At 37.3% G+C, this 16,170-nt stretch overlaps 3 protein-coding genes across 3 annotated transcripts; 1 reads left to right on the forward strand and 2 right to left on the reverse strand.

The window, feature by feature from the left end:
* Positions 1-522: 522 nt before the first annotated feature.
* On the forward strand, positions 523-1,440 carry LOC126623729 (RING-H2 finger protein ATL74-like). The gene has a single exon (XM_050292707.1). The coding sequence runs from the start codon at positions 553-555 to the stop codon at positions 1,225-1,227; it is 675 nt and encodes a 224-aa protein (XP_050148664.1). The 5' UTR covers positions 523-552; the 3' UTR covers positions 1,228-1,440.
* Positions 1,441-2,513: 1,073 nt separating this feature from the next.
* On the reverse strand, positions 2,514-5,966 carry LOC126623728 (choline-phosphate cytidylyltransferase 1-like). The gene is made up of 8 exons (XM_050292706.1): positions 5,613-5,966; positions 5,178-5,291; positions 4,828-4,923; positions 4,698-4,740; positions 4,100-4,255; positions 3,918-3,998; positions 3,018-3,128; positions 2,514-2,888 (listed from the first exon to the last, which is right to left on the reverse strand). Exons 1-8 carry the CDS (start codon positions 5,732-5,734, stop codon positions 2,757-2,759), a joined length of 855 nt encoding a protein of 284 aa, XP_050148663.1. The 5' UTR covers positions 5,735-5,966; the 3' UTR covers positions 2,514-2,756.
* An 8,038-nt stretch (positions 5,967-14,004) lies between these two features.
* LOC126624838 (VQ motif-containing protein 22-like) lies at positions 14,005-15,058 on the reverse strand. The gene has a single exon (XM_050293963.1). The coding sequence runs from the start codon at positions 14,826-14,828 to the stop codon at positions 14,127-14,129; it is 702 nt and encodes a 233-aa protein (XP_050149920.1). The 5' UTR covers positions 14,829-15,058; the 3' UTR covers positions 14,005-14,126.
* Between the last annotated feature and the right edge of the window lie 1,112 nt (positions 15,059-16,170).

Here is a 16,170-nt window from a genome sequence, read left to right on the forward strand (position 1 = left end):
ACGTGTTGTCCACTACTTGCAAGTTGGTGGGAAACAAGCAACCAATAGGAATTGGTACGGTTTGAAGCGCATTAAACAAAAGAGAAGAAGACAGTGGATTGCCAAGCAAGCATATCCAAACATGCCACCATTTTCCTCATCCATCACCTTACTCTCCCCACGCTCCATTAATTGAGGAGAACAATTTGTACGACACAGGTTTACCGTCACAATAATGTATGTGCTAATTATAGAAGAAAATGTCTTTGTGTTATGGGCATGAGAAGTCATGTAACGGTGAATCTATGTCATGCAAGTTCTCTTAATTAAGGACTATTTTTCTTATAAAACAATGTTTGGCTTCTTCAATATCAAGAGTTATATTTTCTTTAATCGCAAATCACAATCTTATACATATATGTTTTAAGGTCACAACAAAAAACTTTATGTATACAGGTCAAATCTAATTTGTCTAGTAAGAGAACTTTTTCAATGAGCCAAGTATTTTGCATATGTCCAAAATCACATTGCTCTCCACACCCTACATTAACTAAGCCATAGCCTTTTCTTTATATGTTCCCTCAAATTTACGTTCCCTTTCAGCATGTACTATCAAAACTATGTTCATGCCCCTTCTTCCCACTAATTAAACTTATATCTCCATCTTCCTACTACTACTCTCATAAGTTTACAATTTTCTCCACCACTTCAGTTTTCATATCTATCTCTATGGCTCAAACACCCCCTCCTCCAATTCCCAGTCCCATCTCAATAAGAACACTTTGTGATCAAGACCCTAATCATGATCAATTCCAACCCACTCATCATCTCAACTTTATGGTAATCTTGGCAGCAATCTTTTGTGCCTTTGTGTGTGCTCTTGGTCTCAATTCCATGTTACACTGTGTTTTTCAATGCACGAATCGCACCCTCACTGAACCGGTCCAATGGGTAGCTTCACGCCGGCTTAATTCAGGCCTAAAGAAGAAGGAAATGGTGGCTTTGCCTACTTCAACTTACGCTGATTCAGGTACTACTTCTCCATCTTCATCGTCTTCAGGCTGTGCTATCTGTTTGGCAGATTTTTGTGATGGGGACAAGTTAAGGGTGCTGCCCAAGTGCAACCATCGGTTTCATGTTGCCTGCATTGACAAGTGGTTGCTCTGCCACTCTTCGTGTCCGACTTGCCGGCATAGGCTCAAGTCCAGTGACTCCATGCCCTCTCTTTCTGAGATTGTCACAACCTAAGAGACTCACTACAGAGAAGTCATGAGCTTAGTTGAGTGGATATGACTGCAGAAACTCATGAGTTTGTATTAGGGTTCGATATTAGTATCTGGTTTTACTAGTTTCTCTTCCTATATAACCTATTTTATGAGTTCATTCTTTCCTCATGGAGTTGAGAATGGAGGAGTTTTGTAGCATGCAAACTATATTATTAATTGTTCTAATTTTTTTTTTTTTTTTTTTTTTGCTATTGCCATATTTCATTTGTGTGTGTGTAAACTGTTAAACATGAACTTATTAATTGACTTTAAATAATAAAAAAAATGTCAGCTCTCTTTTCAGGGTGAATGCGGACCAATACTTTTGAAAGACATGAAAATTACACCTCACACTTATCCAAGCTTTACTTTTGGGACCTTCAAATCTTTGTCCAGATTCCAGCATATCTTTTTTCCTGTTGTGCAACACAGTTAAAAGTTACTCGATTAGATCAATGTTAATTGCTCTTTTGTACGAGTCATATTGAGGAAAAAAAATTTAAAGGGAGTTTTAACGAAAAGTCCATGGTACTGTTCACTTTAACGAAAAATCATATTTTTACACTAAAAAGTCAAACCTGGTACTATTCACTTTACTCTTTAGTTTGTCCTTATCATTAAAACTTAAAGTTTTCAAGTCATTTTCATTAGTTTTCCTAAAATTTAAATCAGGACCTCGAGTAGAATGGTTAGATGATTTTAATCAACTGAACTTCAAATTATTTGTAAAAGATAAATTATGTTTGAAATACGATGTCAACGATTACTTGTTTTGTAGACTCAGTCTCCGTCTTATTGGAAGATGTCCTAAGTTCAAATAACATGAACGGACAACAGTTGGTAAATAAAAAAACAATTGATTTTAATATGATTTTATTTTATCAATCGTGAATCTTCCAAATAACTTTAAAGTCATTCCATCTCGTATAATAACCATGTAGCACATGTATGTCTCTTGATGGCGTTAAAATACTAGCCACCAGCACTAAAATTTCCTCAGCTCTCAAGGACAAAGCCGTTGCACTTTATTCCCCATGTGATAGACTCAACGAGGTGAGAGGAATGCTGAAGGAAGAAAAGAAAAAGGCATGTCCCAGTTTCGTTCTGCTGAACTTGCAAGGAAACCTTTCCAGCATTTGGTTTTGGTGGGTGCATTCTGTAAAAAGCTTCCTATGTAGTGATGGTGGTATCACCCTCATCTGATGTGAGAGATTCCGAAACAAGAAACCGAAAAATGAAAAGTTGTTAATTTGTGGAAACTCGAACGACTTCGCAGAAATCTGTGATCTTCATAAAGATTTTGTGTCAACTACATCAAACAAGCACCTACCGAAACGAAAATGACAGAATACTATAATTGAATTTGAAAATCCAAGCCTTGATTTTGGCCGTTTCACAAACTGAAGTCATATAATCAAGGAATCTAATGCTATCGACTTCTTACTTAGTTCTACATTAATTAATACAACGGACAAGTATTTCAGCTCCTAATTGACAGCAACAGAAGCAACGTCAGTTCTCGTCTTCATCCTCGTTTTCTTCTTCAGAGTCATCATAGAATTCATCATCTTCTTCTTCATATAAAAGCCCTCTGAACTGCTGCTTCCTTATTCGCTTTTGAATTCGGTCCCTTATGGCTGTTCCCTGATGGAAGGCCAGGACAAGTTTTCAAGTCAAGAAAATGAGATAAATCTTCCCTGATTATGTTCAAATCAGCTCATGCATACAAACACAAGCGGTATAACAAACTGAGATAAGGGAAAGAGAGCCCACCATTTTATGGAAACCTTCTTCAAACCTCTCAAGAAATCCAGCAACCAGCCGGTCAGCATTCTCCACCCATTCATTACGACGCATTGTGGCAGTTTGTGTTACTATTTGTATCTGCACATTCACATCGGAGTAAAATATCAATCAACTTACGACTCGAAAATCCTAAGCAAAAACACGTTTACTGCTGCTCCAAGTGAAAACACGTTTACTGCAGCTCTAAGTGCTCTTACTAGTGCATGAAAAATAAGGGCCCAGCAAAACCAAGATTATCAATATTATCAGGGAACTTAAGTCCGCAGGTTGAGTCTCGTTGGTATTTCTAAGCCTAAAGGTTTTCTAAAATACAGGTTCACTCTAGCTGAGTGCAAACATAAGGAAATAATCAACAAATATGTGAAAACAAAAAATGATGCCAGAAGCAAATAAGATTAGAGATGTCAAAGTCCAATAGTCCGTTAAGAAGATAAAAATATGTTCTAATTGCAAAAGTATGCAGCATAAATTGCAAACAGAGTGAGGCCATAAGTAAAAGTACAGGAAGGTACCCTCGGAGAGGCCAGACCAAAAAGGCAATACACGTATCCGATTCTTTTTGGACTTAACAAATGGTTGGTCTCTCTCATGCGTTGTTTTCTAAATATATGCAACCCAATCTATTTAGTATATGAAACACCAATGATGCAGTTATGAAAGGAAATTCCAAACTGATAGCAATACAAAAAGTATAGGGTATTGAAGCGTGTTACTAACTACATATATGGTGTAAGTTGTGGTAACGCGTACATTATGTAATGGAACGGTATAGGGTACTGAAGCCTGCTGGATTACAATCTCAGATACTCCAGTCAATGATGCATATGAGAAGGTAGGAAATATTATTAAGCATCATGGAATACATACCTTCTCTCCTACTTTTTCTTGGTGCACCTTCACCCTTTCACGCAATCTTCTCAGTCCCATGTTCACTCTCAGTCGCTTTTCCTAATAGTAGGAGATAAGGATGACGGATATCACTTTTCACACCAGAACAAAAAAGCAAGCCATCACATTAACATGAGATATTCATATAAACAAGAACTCACCCTCACATAGCTAACACCTAGATCCTTTCTTGTGTACCCGCGGTCCAAATTACGCATCACATACTGGTTGTAATCTTTAACTATCCTCATTATGAGATCTGACGTAGAGATCCCATCAGTTCGCTTTGTTTCCTTAAACTTACCAACGGACTTAACCTGTGTGGCAGTTTATGTCAATTACAAAATAAAACATGCCATTTATGAAAATCAAGAATGATGAATAACCATATCGACAGAATAAGAACTGCTACAAAAAGTTAACACACTGGAAGCATCCACACTTGTAAACTACCGATAAACAACTGCATAAGTGGCTGAAACAAAGCAAGATGACAGATAAAGACTAGGAGTTAGAAGAAGAGGATATAAATTAATAGCAAAAACCTAACAGCAAGAATTAGAAGAAAACAGGGCATATAAGACAGTAAGTGTTTATTCCTATCGCCACCCAGAATTTAATCTACTCAATATTAAGTGGTTATATCACGACAGTACAGAGAACAAATAAAACCTTGACAGATACAAAAAGGAAAAAGAGAAGGCCACAATGATCTGAATGGGAAATAAACACGTGGGTTCGGTTATCAACAGAACTTACAAACTCATAGACATCCTTTCCAGAGCCACTTGCATCAGCATAGCTACAAATTTAGGACAAAAAAGAAGCATCAGATTGATGATACAGAAATTTTGCAAATCGTAATTAATTTGGGGTGGGTTAACTTTACGGAAGAGAGTCATGTGCCACAAAGTCAATCTTGTGCTTGTCAAGAAACTCCTGCGAGAGCACCCATGGTGCGTCGGGGATAACTTCATCCACCCATCTGTAGCATATATATTACAACACCATGCTTCAGGAACAACAATTGAGAAATGTAAAGTAGGTAACTGAGAGAGTGACGATGCAAAGTATGGTTTTCAACACTACGAATTTACATTTTTGGTTAGATGCAAAGCAATCATAAAAAGGTTTTAACAGCAATAAGCAGAAGATTAACAAGTACTTTCCATCCGACCCTTCGCTGTGTTTAGCTTAACCTAACAAAGTGAAAAACTTTAGGCAAATTGATAAACTAACCTGCAATGGCGGAGCGATTCATAGCGCTCCTTCTCAGTCATAACAGTTTTTCCCTTATAATTGTGGGTAATTTCATCACCACAGCAGCCAACAAGCAGGTACGTGTTCGGAAACCTAGATTTTAGACATAAACGAAACAATCCAAACCCAAATCACACTTCATCCAACTTATCAAATTTGGAAATTTACAACTAACAGTAACAAAGAACAAGGAAAGAAACTTTTTGGCCTCGAATTCGAATTCCAAGGCAGACACAAGCAAAGAGAGAATTAATTAAAAAATGTTACTTAACCAATCTTCAAGACAGTAAACATCCAGTTAAACCCCGAAACAAATTCAAGCCTTGACAGGGAAATTGCTTGAGATCCAAGAAAAAGCATGTAATTTCACTGAAAATATGAAAACCCAGTTGAATTCTAGAGAGAGAGAGTTACAGCTTCTTGGCTTGCTCGAGAGAACGGGCATGGCCGAAGTGAAAGAGATCATAAATGCCGTCTGCATACACTCTCACTGGACGCTCCTCCTCCTCAACACTCTGCTGCTTCTCTTCCTCCATCACTCTCTGTCTCTCTCAACTGCAAATTCTTGGGGTTTTTTGCTAAATTGGTTCTCTCACAGAAATAGAGAGCTTCACAGCCTCTCCCTCTCGCACTCACTCGCTCTCTCTCTCTTTCTCTCTCTCTGAAGGACCACACACTTGGAGTTTTGTAGTTAACGTACAAATACCCTTCTACGCTGGTTTCTCTTCAAGTGTTCGGGCTTTAACTATGATGGTTATCTGTCTCCGTCCGCCAACGTTGTTGTTGTCTTAACGGTTATCCCTGCATCCAAAAATCAGTTAGTACTGTTTTTTGGCCGTTAATCTACTCATAAGAGGAGATAATATGTCACAACTTAATATTTAGAGCAGTTCCAGCGTGGTGGAGGCCCTTAGCGCTATCTACTATGTTATACTTAATATTTAGAGCAGTTCCAGCGTGGTGGAGGCCCTTAGCGCTATCTACTATGTTATCTACCCAGTGAACTGTCCTTAATAAACAGTAATCATTTTTTGCATCTTTACCTTTACACTAAATAGCCCTGATAATTGATGATAAAATATTATTATTTTTTTATTTATAAAATAATACAAAATCATTTTAAATGTTTTTCCTTTTTCCTTTTTCATACTTTTCCTTTTCATCTTTTTCCACGACACTCTTCCTTTTCATTTTTTTCTACAACACTCTTCCTTTTCCTATTCCTTCTCTCTCTCTCTCTCTCATATGAATAACAAAATGGACCGACGCCAAGGCACAGGCTCAGATTCCAATCCATATATCCTTCCTTTTCCTTTTCATCCTTCCTCTTCTTTGAAACCGAAGCAAATCAAACTAACAAACTTTGAAATCTCAATCCCTTAGATGAGAGGAACTTGAATATATCTTTGCATGCATCATCAGAGCACCATTTGGGTGATCCACCATTGAAGCCGAGAGCTTCAAGCTTCCATTGCTCAAACCCAAATGAGGTTATTGCCCTACTTCAATTGCTTGAGTTATTCTTTGGTTTTTTATGTGTTTCGAGTTGAAACCCTTGGGTTTAGTCTTTGCCATTTGTCTGTTGCTGTATCATCAACCTCGGCAACGAACTCCGGCGAGAGCCGTTGAGTTCGAAACCTAGGTTTTTATTTTTAATTTTTAATTTTTATTACTTTTATATTATGGCTGACGTCGTCCTGACGTCAGCCCACGTCACATTGCCTTCGGGCGCTCGGGCCGGCACGAATCACCAGGCCTCTTCCTCGGGCCTGCTCGGGCTCGCTCGCCAGCCAACGCTGGACTTCCTCCCTCGGGCAATCAGGCCCTTTTCCGCAGTCCATCCTTTGAGCACGAGCTCCCGCTGGAGTTGCTCTTAGGGAAATGTTAAGGAGATTCATAGCCTCATTTTTTAGAGTGTTTTTAGGATTTCTCTAATATTTAATACATAACAAAGTGAAAACTGAGTGCTGTTAGACCAATTGATCATGTGAAATTATTATTTAAAAAAAAAAAACAGAGACAACTAGTGGCGAACCACAGTTATTCACCCCTTCCAAATCCGAAGCAGGCTGGTTGGGAATTTTACCCTACTTGTGTCATGTCCACAATCAAGCAGATTCACAGCTTACAAAGTATCAATGTTGGGACCTCTTAAACTTAGGGACAAAATGCAGAAAAAAGAATGATGTCCGTGAGCAAGTACATTAGAACTTGGACAGTTAAAGACAAATTGCATAGTATCTTTATATTTTTGGGGATCTTCGGTTATCTGGTATTATCTTTGTGAAGTACTAACTCGCTATAGCTGCTGCTGCAAACCTATACTATGGTACATAAAAAGGCTATAAACTTAGAATACATGATAAAATGCAAGGATCTGAGGCCTCAGTGAAGAAATTGCTACAGCTGCTACCAACTCCTTGCTCTTGCGATTGTTGACTACAACTGCAAATGGTACTTAAATTTCGTTCCAAGCAATGATTGCAAAAAACACAAGTGAGATATTTAGTTAGTGCCAAGACAATCTCTGCTTGTAGTGAGCTTACTTTGGATGGAGAACCAAGTAATTGCGCACCTAGAAGCAGCTTAAGTAAACCTAATCATATTCTATAGATCCACAAAAGGCTTAGCCATTAACAATGTTCCAAAGAAGATTGTCCATCCATGACTCTCAATGCTACCTTGTTAACTATCATCCTAGCTAATGTTGCTAATGTCTGAATCTGAAACACAGATGAACAACCTGTGTTAGCCGTATCATTTTACTTTTCCGGCTTTGCCGGTGCCTACTTAACTTCACATGTACAGGAATAGGCAAAATGGACCACCTCACTTCCTCTTGTAAACAATAACCTCTTCTCATCCCGTTTCCTCTTAAAAAATATTGAACAACGACAATGAAATTAGTCACCCTGGAAATTCTATTTGTATCAGTCTTAAACTACTCCCTTATAATCTTCACACTCATCTTAAACTTGAGTTGTACTAACTGCTAACCTACACTCATTCCATTTGAATCATCGCAGCGAATTCGAGTGTGTGCTGCTAACCTCAATCCAAATAAACTGTACTCAATGTATGTTCACAAGCTAATATATTTCCAATCAAATGATAACAACACAAAACTTCCCAAACACAATTGAGTAGAGAAATTATGTCAAAAATTAAATAATAAATCAATAAAATGCATCAAAAATTAAACTTTAAGAAAACCCAGATGATAAAACAGTAAAAACTCAGAACAAGAGCCACTCCACTGCATGAATTACACCAAAATTCACCGATAAATCAATCAAAATTTACCACAATTCACATAATGAAGAAAACCCAAATGGAAAACCAACCTAATTCACAGTAATTGTACGAAGTAAACATAAAAATCCATACTTGTAACCAAGATTTTGCTTGCGAGAGGATAGTCGAAGAACGAAGCTCTGACTCTGAGGTTCAATGGTTTGGCGACCGTACGATTTGAGAGAGAAGTTCGTTTCGGGCATGCATAACATGGGAAGGAGACCGTTGCCGCCCACATACCTCCTCAGTTCTCAATCTTCTTCTTCGAGTGTTGAGTTTTCTGCTGAGTTCATCTGTTCTTCGCGGCTTCGTATTTTCAGTTTGCAGCAAAAAGCCCGCGAACCGCATTGCATAACGGGTCTTAACCCGAGACCGAGCCCAACAGCTTCCCTCAACCCTATTACCCTTCTTTTAGCCCATCTCATTTCCCCTTTTTTTCAATTTTTTTCTTAGATGTTTTTTTATGCACTTCATCTTCACACAGTTTAATTTCTCGTGAATTTTTAACATCAAAATTTGTCCGGCTTTTTATCCAAAATAGTTTATGAGATTGACATAATTCTTCATTTTGATCTCTAAGATTTGAAATTAATAGAAGTGCTCATTGAGTTTGTCTACTATCAATCATTTTTGTTGTTCTGTTGAAAAAATACACAGTTAAATAAGAAATCAAAATGATAAAAATACACTCAATTTAATTAACAATAGACTAAAATGAGTTGACAAATGAAGGGTTTTTTTGTTATTTTCTCCTTATTTAACAAAGATTTTTCACGCAACGACCAAAATGATTGATGGTAGACAAACTAAGAAACAAGTGCTATCGATTTTAAATCTCAAGAACCAAAGTGATAAGTTATACCAATCTTAGAGATCATTTTAGTTTAAAAGCCAAAATTGTCGCAAACCTATATTTTGAACTACAATTTTTTTTATACAATGATATTGGAAGATGGATATATGGGCCAGACAATTAAACATAATTTAACGTCAAAATTCGTTATTCGTAAAAGTCGAACTTAAAACCTCATGCTGCTTACAATAAATACATTGTCCTAACAAATTAGATTAGCAACTATTCAAACTACTATATCAAGAAATAGACTTAAAATTTAATATAAAGAAACGAACACAATGTCTTAATCAACTTTTGTTGTATGAATGAGTAACCAGTACAGCAGTTTAAAGGCTAAAACTTAGGTTACTTCTAAGAGCAGCTAAGTCAAATAACAATTACAGAAGACCTCACAAGGGAGACTTCCGATTATTTCTCATGAACCACCTTGTCCATTCTGACAAATATATTACCATGAATTTTAATGTTTAATTAGTGATGCTTGGAAATTTCAAAAAGCATGCATGTTGAAAGATGGCAAATGTGTACAGATCAGTTTAGAATTATAAGACAAAGACCCGTGACCATCAAGTCTTTGAAGCTAATTATAGCAACCTATTTGAGAAGGAAAGGAACTTGGAAATCTGATCTGATCAGTCCAATTTGGTTGACGGCTTTTGGATGGAATTTCCCTACACCGCTTCGGAAAGAGCATATTGACTGGAACCAGTCCAACTAAACAAGGCTACATCCTACATATTCCTTAAATGGCATCGGTATATATACCCAAAAAAATCCTGAAATGTATCTTTTGGATATTTATACTTCAAAGATTTTGGATTTTAAATTTTGGTGACTTAGTGTGTTGTTGATGAATAACTTAATGGTTAAAAATTTTGAATATAGATGATTTTAGAGCGTATTACGTAACATAATTTTTAAGCAAGTGTAAGGTTAAATGCAAAAGGAAGAATGTTTCCTAAGTTTTTAAAAAGGGGCAAAGAAACAAGAAATTGAATTACACTTGGCGCATATAGACCAACTACCGAGTCGATCAGCAAGCTCAGATTCTTGGTCAACCAAGTGAGAGTCGATCGGCTTTTTATTATGGATAAACCCAAATTGCAGAATAATAATATTTCTTACAATAAAATGGTCCTTAACAAAACAACAGCCCACTTTCTTGTCCAGATCCCTCGCCCTTTTTTCACTCTCTACTATCTTACAAGTCAATAGTCATTAGTCAATGATCGTGACTAAATAGATTATTGCAGCAGCATTAGCAGACCACTACTGCAGCACACCATCAACAGTGGAACTGTTAAATTATTGCAGCAGCATTAGGACTGCAGCACACCATCAACAGTGGAAATGTTAAATTATTGCAGCAGCGGAAATGTTAAATTATTGCAGCAGCATTAGGACTGCAGCACACCATCAACAGTGGAAATGTTAAATTATTGCAGCAGCATTAGCACACCACTACAGCACACCATCAACAGGAACAGTGGAACATTGGAATTTGGAACCTCCAAGATTTGATTAGTTCATGTTGAAGCTAAACGGATCATCAAATCCAATTTTTTAAAAGCTAATTAGGTATTATTTCTTTATCTCAAAGTTTCAGTGCTTACATTGCTGTGACTTGCTATAAGGAAAAGGAAATATTGTAATTAACATGCATTAACTAGAGCATTTACTTGCTTGACCCCTTCTAAAAAAAGAAAACAAATAAAAAAGACTTTAAAACTTTGAGTTTTAACGATAAAGACAAAATAAATGGTAAAGTGAATAGTATCATGATTGACTTTTTAGTGTTAAAATATGGTTTTTCGTTAAAGTGAACAATAACAGGAGTTTTTCGTTAAATTTCCCTTCTAAAAAAATATTATATAGGCTTATTAATTAATTTACCCTATGAAACTACCATTTAATCTCATTTTAAGTCTTAAAACTAGTTTTGTCTCACTTTGTCCACTGAAATTGCCATTTTCGTCTCATTTAGTCTTGGATCACCCCATTTTTTGTCAATTCTGTCAAATATTTGTTTTATCAAAACGTAGTTCGGACATTTTATTTTTCACACAAGCAGAATAAGCCCCATACTTGGTGATGTATCACTTACATGGGAATTTTGGTAAATCACCACATATTTGCCAGACCGCATGTGAATTGTGGCAAGAAAAGTTGAGAAAAAAAATTAAGGTTAAGTGAAAGAGGAGAAAGGTATTTAAGCTTGCAAATCCAATCATTGAGTTCAGTTGACGACTAATCTTCTTAGTGACAATGGCAATTCATCATAAAGCTAGAGAAGAGCAACCATTTTATTGTAAGTTTTCAAGAGCAAAGTAGGACAAAAGTAGTTCAGTATGTAAAATGAGACTAAATAATAATTTTAAGGGGTAATAAATTAATAAGCCGTATATATTGTAAAACTTTATACAAACTAAAACACACACAAACATATAATAAATATTCGATAAATTAGGTTCTCCTTGCTGAGAATGCATGGGATTCCTCCACACCAAAATAATGGTTCAAAGTCCCCTAAGCGCTTTGTTCAAAACTTTATCTCCCTTCGGTGAGACTATTTCTCTCAAACCGAGAGTGTTTCTCATCCTTGTGTGAGTGACCGGAACTTTCTTCTCCGTTCAACCGCCGGCCCTAACAAGGCCTAGGTCGGTGACAGTCCTTTCTTTTTTCTTCTATTTTTTTTTTCTCTTATTTTTCTTCAGTTTTCCTTGTTGCTCCCTGTTTTCGGCCTTTCCTTCTTCCTCCTCTTGCCTCAGATCTAGTGGAACTTTCGCCTTTGTCGGAAATTCCTTCATCTTGACTAGAGATGGGCAACGGTTATGGCGGGTGGGTAACTGCGGTTATTTACTCATAAATGTTTATATTCATACTCGCATAACCGTTTACCGGTTGGGTAATTGCATAAACGGTTATACCTATACCCATAACCGTTTATAAACGGTAAACCATACCCATAACCGTATACCCATTTAACCATAATCATTTACCCGTTTACCCGTTTTTGAACCCGTTTATCCTTTTTCTTACCCATTTACCCATTTTTTCACCCGTCTACATGTTTTTTTTAACAACTTAAAAATTACAAAAGAAAAATTTGTCATAATTTCATTTTCTAACAATTAAACACCGTTATAGGTCTATTTTAGCATGCATTTCCGTATTTTAATCATTTAAGTCCTCATACAATTCTAATAATTGAACTAATAGTTTACAAACGATATTTTTCTGCTATACCCAAGCAAGTCTTTAATTATAATCCATATGATTACAAAGTAAAGCGGCTAAAAACAAAGAGTAGTCATTAACTTGAATACTAGATGATTCAAAGCTTCAAAATATTTCGAAACTAAACACTTTCAAACACTAATGCTTTAGCACGTTCAATCACAAAATTTTATCGACTCGTAGTTGTCACCAAAAGAGGCCTACAAAAGAAATGTATAAATTGAAGTAGTATCCCATTTAGGAACACCGACACCAATTAACATAAATTCAACAGATGTAAGTGATCACACAAGGTTTACATTGTACACTCAATTATCATAAAAAATATTTTTTAAAAAGAAAGATAAAGGCAAACAAAAGCGGAGTACCAAATCCAAATCAATTGAGTTAGTATCACCATTCATCAATATGCATAATCAGAAGGTTTACATTCCATGATTTTTCACACACCCATATGCATAAATTGAATTAGTATCACCAATAACTCCAAAGTAAAAAACAAAAATAAATGGGTAAATGGATACCCGTTATAACCGCGGGTAATACTCATAACCGTCCATTTAAATTTCATAGATAAACGCTTATACCCATAACCGTTTGTTTGTCTAAACGGTTATCCATAACCGTAACCGTAAACTTTAAATGGGCAGGTATCCGCGGTTACCCAAACCCTTGCGTATTTTGCCCATCCCTAATCCCGACCATCTTCTTTCTCTTCTCATGCAGCTATCTAACATCCATGTCACCTTTCAACCATTTCTCTACTTACCCCCAATGGTTTTGGCCCTTCTCGATCCAACTACTTCTCATTTCTACAACCATTTTCTCTAACCGCATCTCGCTTCTATCTTGGAAGGTGTGTAGAGCTCTTGCTCAGGTGGTTACACCACCACCTTCCATTTGTATGCCTTCATTGGCACGATTCCTTATGGGAGGTTTTTCCTGCAAGTTTCATTCTTTGGATGGCTGCAAATTTGAGTGTTGGGGCATGATGGAGACGGGTGGAACCTTCTTGATTTTCGATTTGGAGGCTTCTTTTGGGTGGATTCTGGTGCCTGCAAGAGGCAGTGGTTCGTGGTCGGCGGTGTTGGCGGCGGCTGAGTACTTAGGGTTTTTGGCTTTTGTTTTGTTTTGCTTTGACTCATCCGTTTGGTTGGGCCTGCTGGGGGATTCAAATTTTAGTATTGGACTTTATTTGTAATTGGATCCCAATTTGTAAATATTTTTTTTTGTTGTGGTAATGAATTATTACCTTTGGACCCCCAAAAAAAAAATGGTGGACATACCATGGAAAGAATTTACAGCTAGTGTTAAGAGCATTTATTTACGGAAGCACATTATACAAGTGTCCGATCCCCTACCGCTTGTATTAAGAAAATGAAAATAAAGTAATAGTATATCGTGCATATATGAGCAACATTTGAAAATGATGTCTTCATTATTCTAATATTACAGCATAAAACATTAACGAATAATCAAAGAGAAATTTACATTGCTTTTGTTTTTTATTTGACCTAGTCATGAATATGTAGTACTTTATTCTAACTGGAGAAAAATTCCCTAGAAAATTCATGCAAAGCTATATCTTCCTGATCCATGACAAAACCATCCACAACCTCCACACTTTGCATAGGATTATAATTAACACTAGTCGATGAATATTGGAACACATCGTTACCACTACCGCTAACATTGTCAATCGGATACATTTGTTGTTCCCCTTGATGTAAGTGTTGGTTTTCTTGCAACTGTAGCAGCGGTTGTCGTTGTTGTTGTTGCTGTACTTGTAGCGGCGGCTGCGCCAACCGCTGCAACTGTTGATGATACTGGTAGTTATAGTTATGATTGTCAAAAGGTGCCATTACAGAACTAGTCACGTTATTATTGGATCCAAAATTCAAGTTGATCGGACCCTTTTGGCTCCCAAAGGAAAGGGGTGTGCTAGAAGCAGCACAACCTGTGAATTGTTGCACCAAATCTCGAAAGTTGTTGGCGTTGGCATTGAGGAGGGTGATGGGCGTCTTCTTTGAAACCCTAGACCTCCTTCTGATGGGTTTTGACACAGTTCCTGTTGGCGTGCGCTGGCCCCCACTAGGGCTGCTGGGGCTGATTTCTGTCACAGTATGGCTACTTGTTGTGACAATAGTGGAATCAGAAAACCCTCCACTAATGGGTGTTGTTTTCTGCCCATTATCCATGAGGGCTTGTTGGTAGTATTGCCCCCACTCACTAGAACTTGGCATATTTGTACTTTTGATGCCTGCAATTGAATTGCCTGTAAAATAACTTACAAGAGAGAAACTGGTTGAATGTTTACTTACATGGAGTGACTGGATGCCGATGAACCCTAAAGAGGATTGGTTTCGAAGAAGTACCGATCTTAAGATAATAGAGAAGCAACGCCAGAGTTTCAACGGTGCTTTTTAGTGGTGGGCGATTTATGTCACTCTATTATGTTGTGAAAGGAATTATTAAGAAGCTTACATCTCTATTGTATTTATAGGGACTTTTGGTCAATATTAAGACAAGTCTTTAGCTGACCTTTCAATTCATAGATAGAAAGATGCTGATGGCCAAAGCTTGCAGTGCTTCCCGGAAATTACATCTGTTAGTATCAAATGAGGTCATCATAGCCACATCACTATTGGTCTCCAATCAATTGGTGGAGCGAATTTTGAGATGGTATTGCTTCTTTGGTCAGAAAATTGTTAGAAAGAAGCTAACCACGGTTAGAAAAAAAGCTTAATCAATTAAAGGGTATTCCTGCTTTATCAAATTAAGTTTCAGATTAGGAGATTTGCAACTTAGCAACTTTGCATGTGTGAGACTGCTAATTAATTTCTTTGACTTTACTTGAATATATATTAGAGTTTAATTTCCTCGGTAAATTTTGAGATTAGGGATTTTCTATGGAAATTGTTATTAGCATTCTAAAAATTTCATTCTACACTCCAAACTTTCTATATTAGGAAAGAAAAATACATTTGTGATGAGGACGAGGCGTTCCGTCTCACGTTTAGTGCACCTAAAACGGGTGGAACGCGCTGTTCCATGAGACGAATTTTAGATGAATTTTCATTCCGCCTCACCATCTTATAACGACTCGTTCCACATCCGTGGAACACAAAATTATAACCTCTCAGTCTCCTTCTTCTTCCTCCTTGTTTCCATCGAAGGGCATTTTTGATCCCTCTATGTTCCGTTCCGTCCTGTCCCATCTCGTCCCGTCCCATTCCGTTCCGTCCCGTCCCGTCTGCATACCAAACGAAAGGGGTATTTTGGTAATTTCACTTTGGTTGTAGGATATTTGTTTGAAATGTGACTTTATGGCCTTAAATGGTGTGCCATATATGGCCCTCTCTCTGATTTTGTCCTTGGCCCCATTTCCATTTTCTCTTTCTCCCTCTTCCTCTCGATGCACCCAACCCTCCCTAAGGGTAGCTTGCACACCCACACACATACCAACTCTCTCTCTGATCTCCCTCACCTTACTTCTCCCTCTCCCTCATCTGCGTGTGACAACTCCGGAACCTAGACACCACGAGAACCGATGCAAAGGTACGAAGGAAAAACCGGCGACTCTCC

Source organism: Malus sylvestris, chromosome 5, assembly GCF_916048215.2.
Source record: "Malus sylvestris chromosome 5, drMalSylv7.2, whole genome shotgun sequence".
NCBI lineage: Eukaryota > Viridiplantae > Streptophyta > Magnoliopsida > Rosales > Rosaceae > Malus > Malus sylvestris.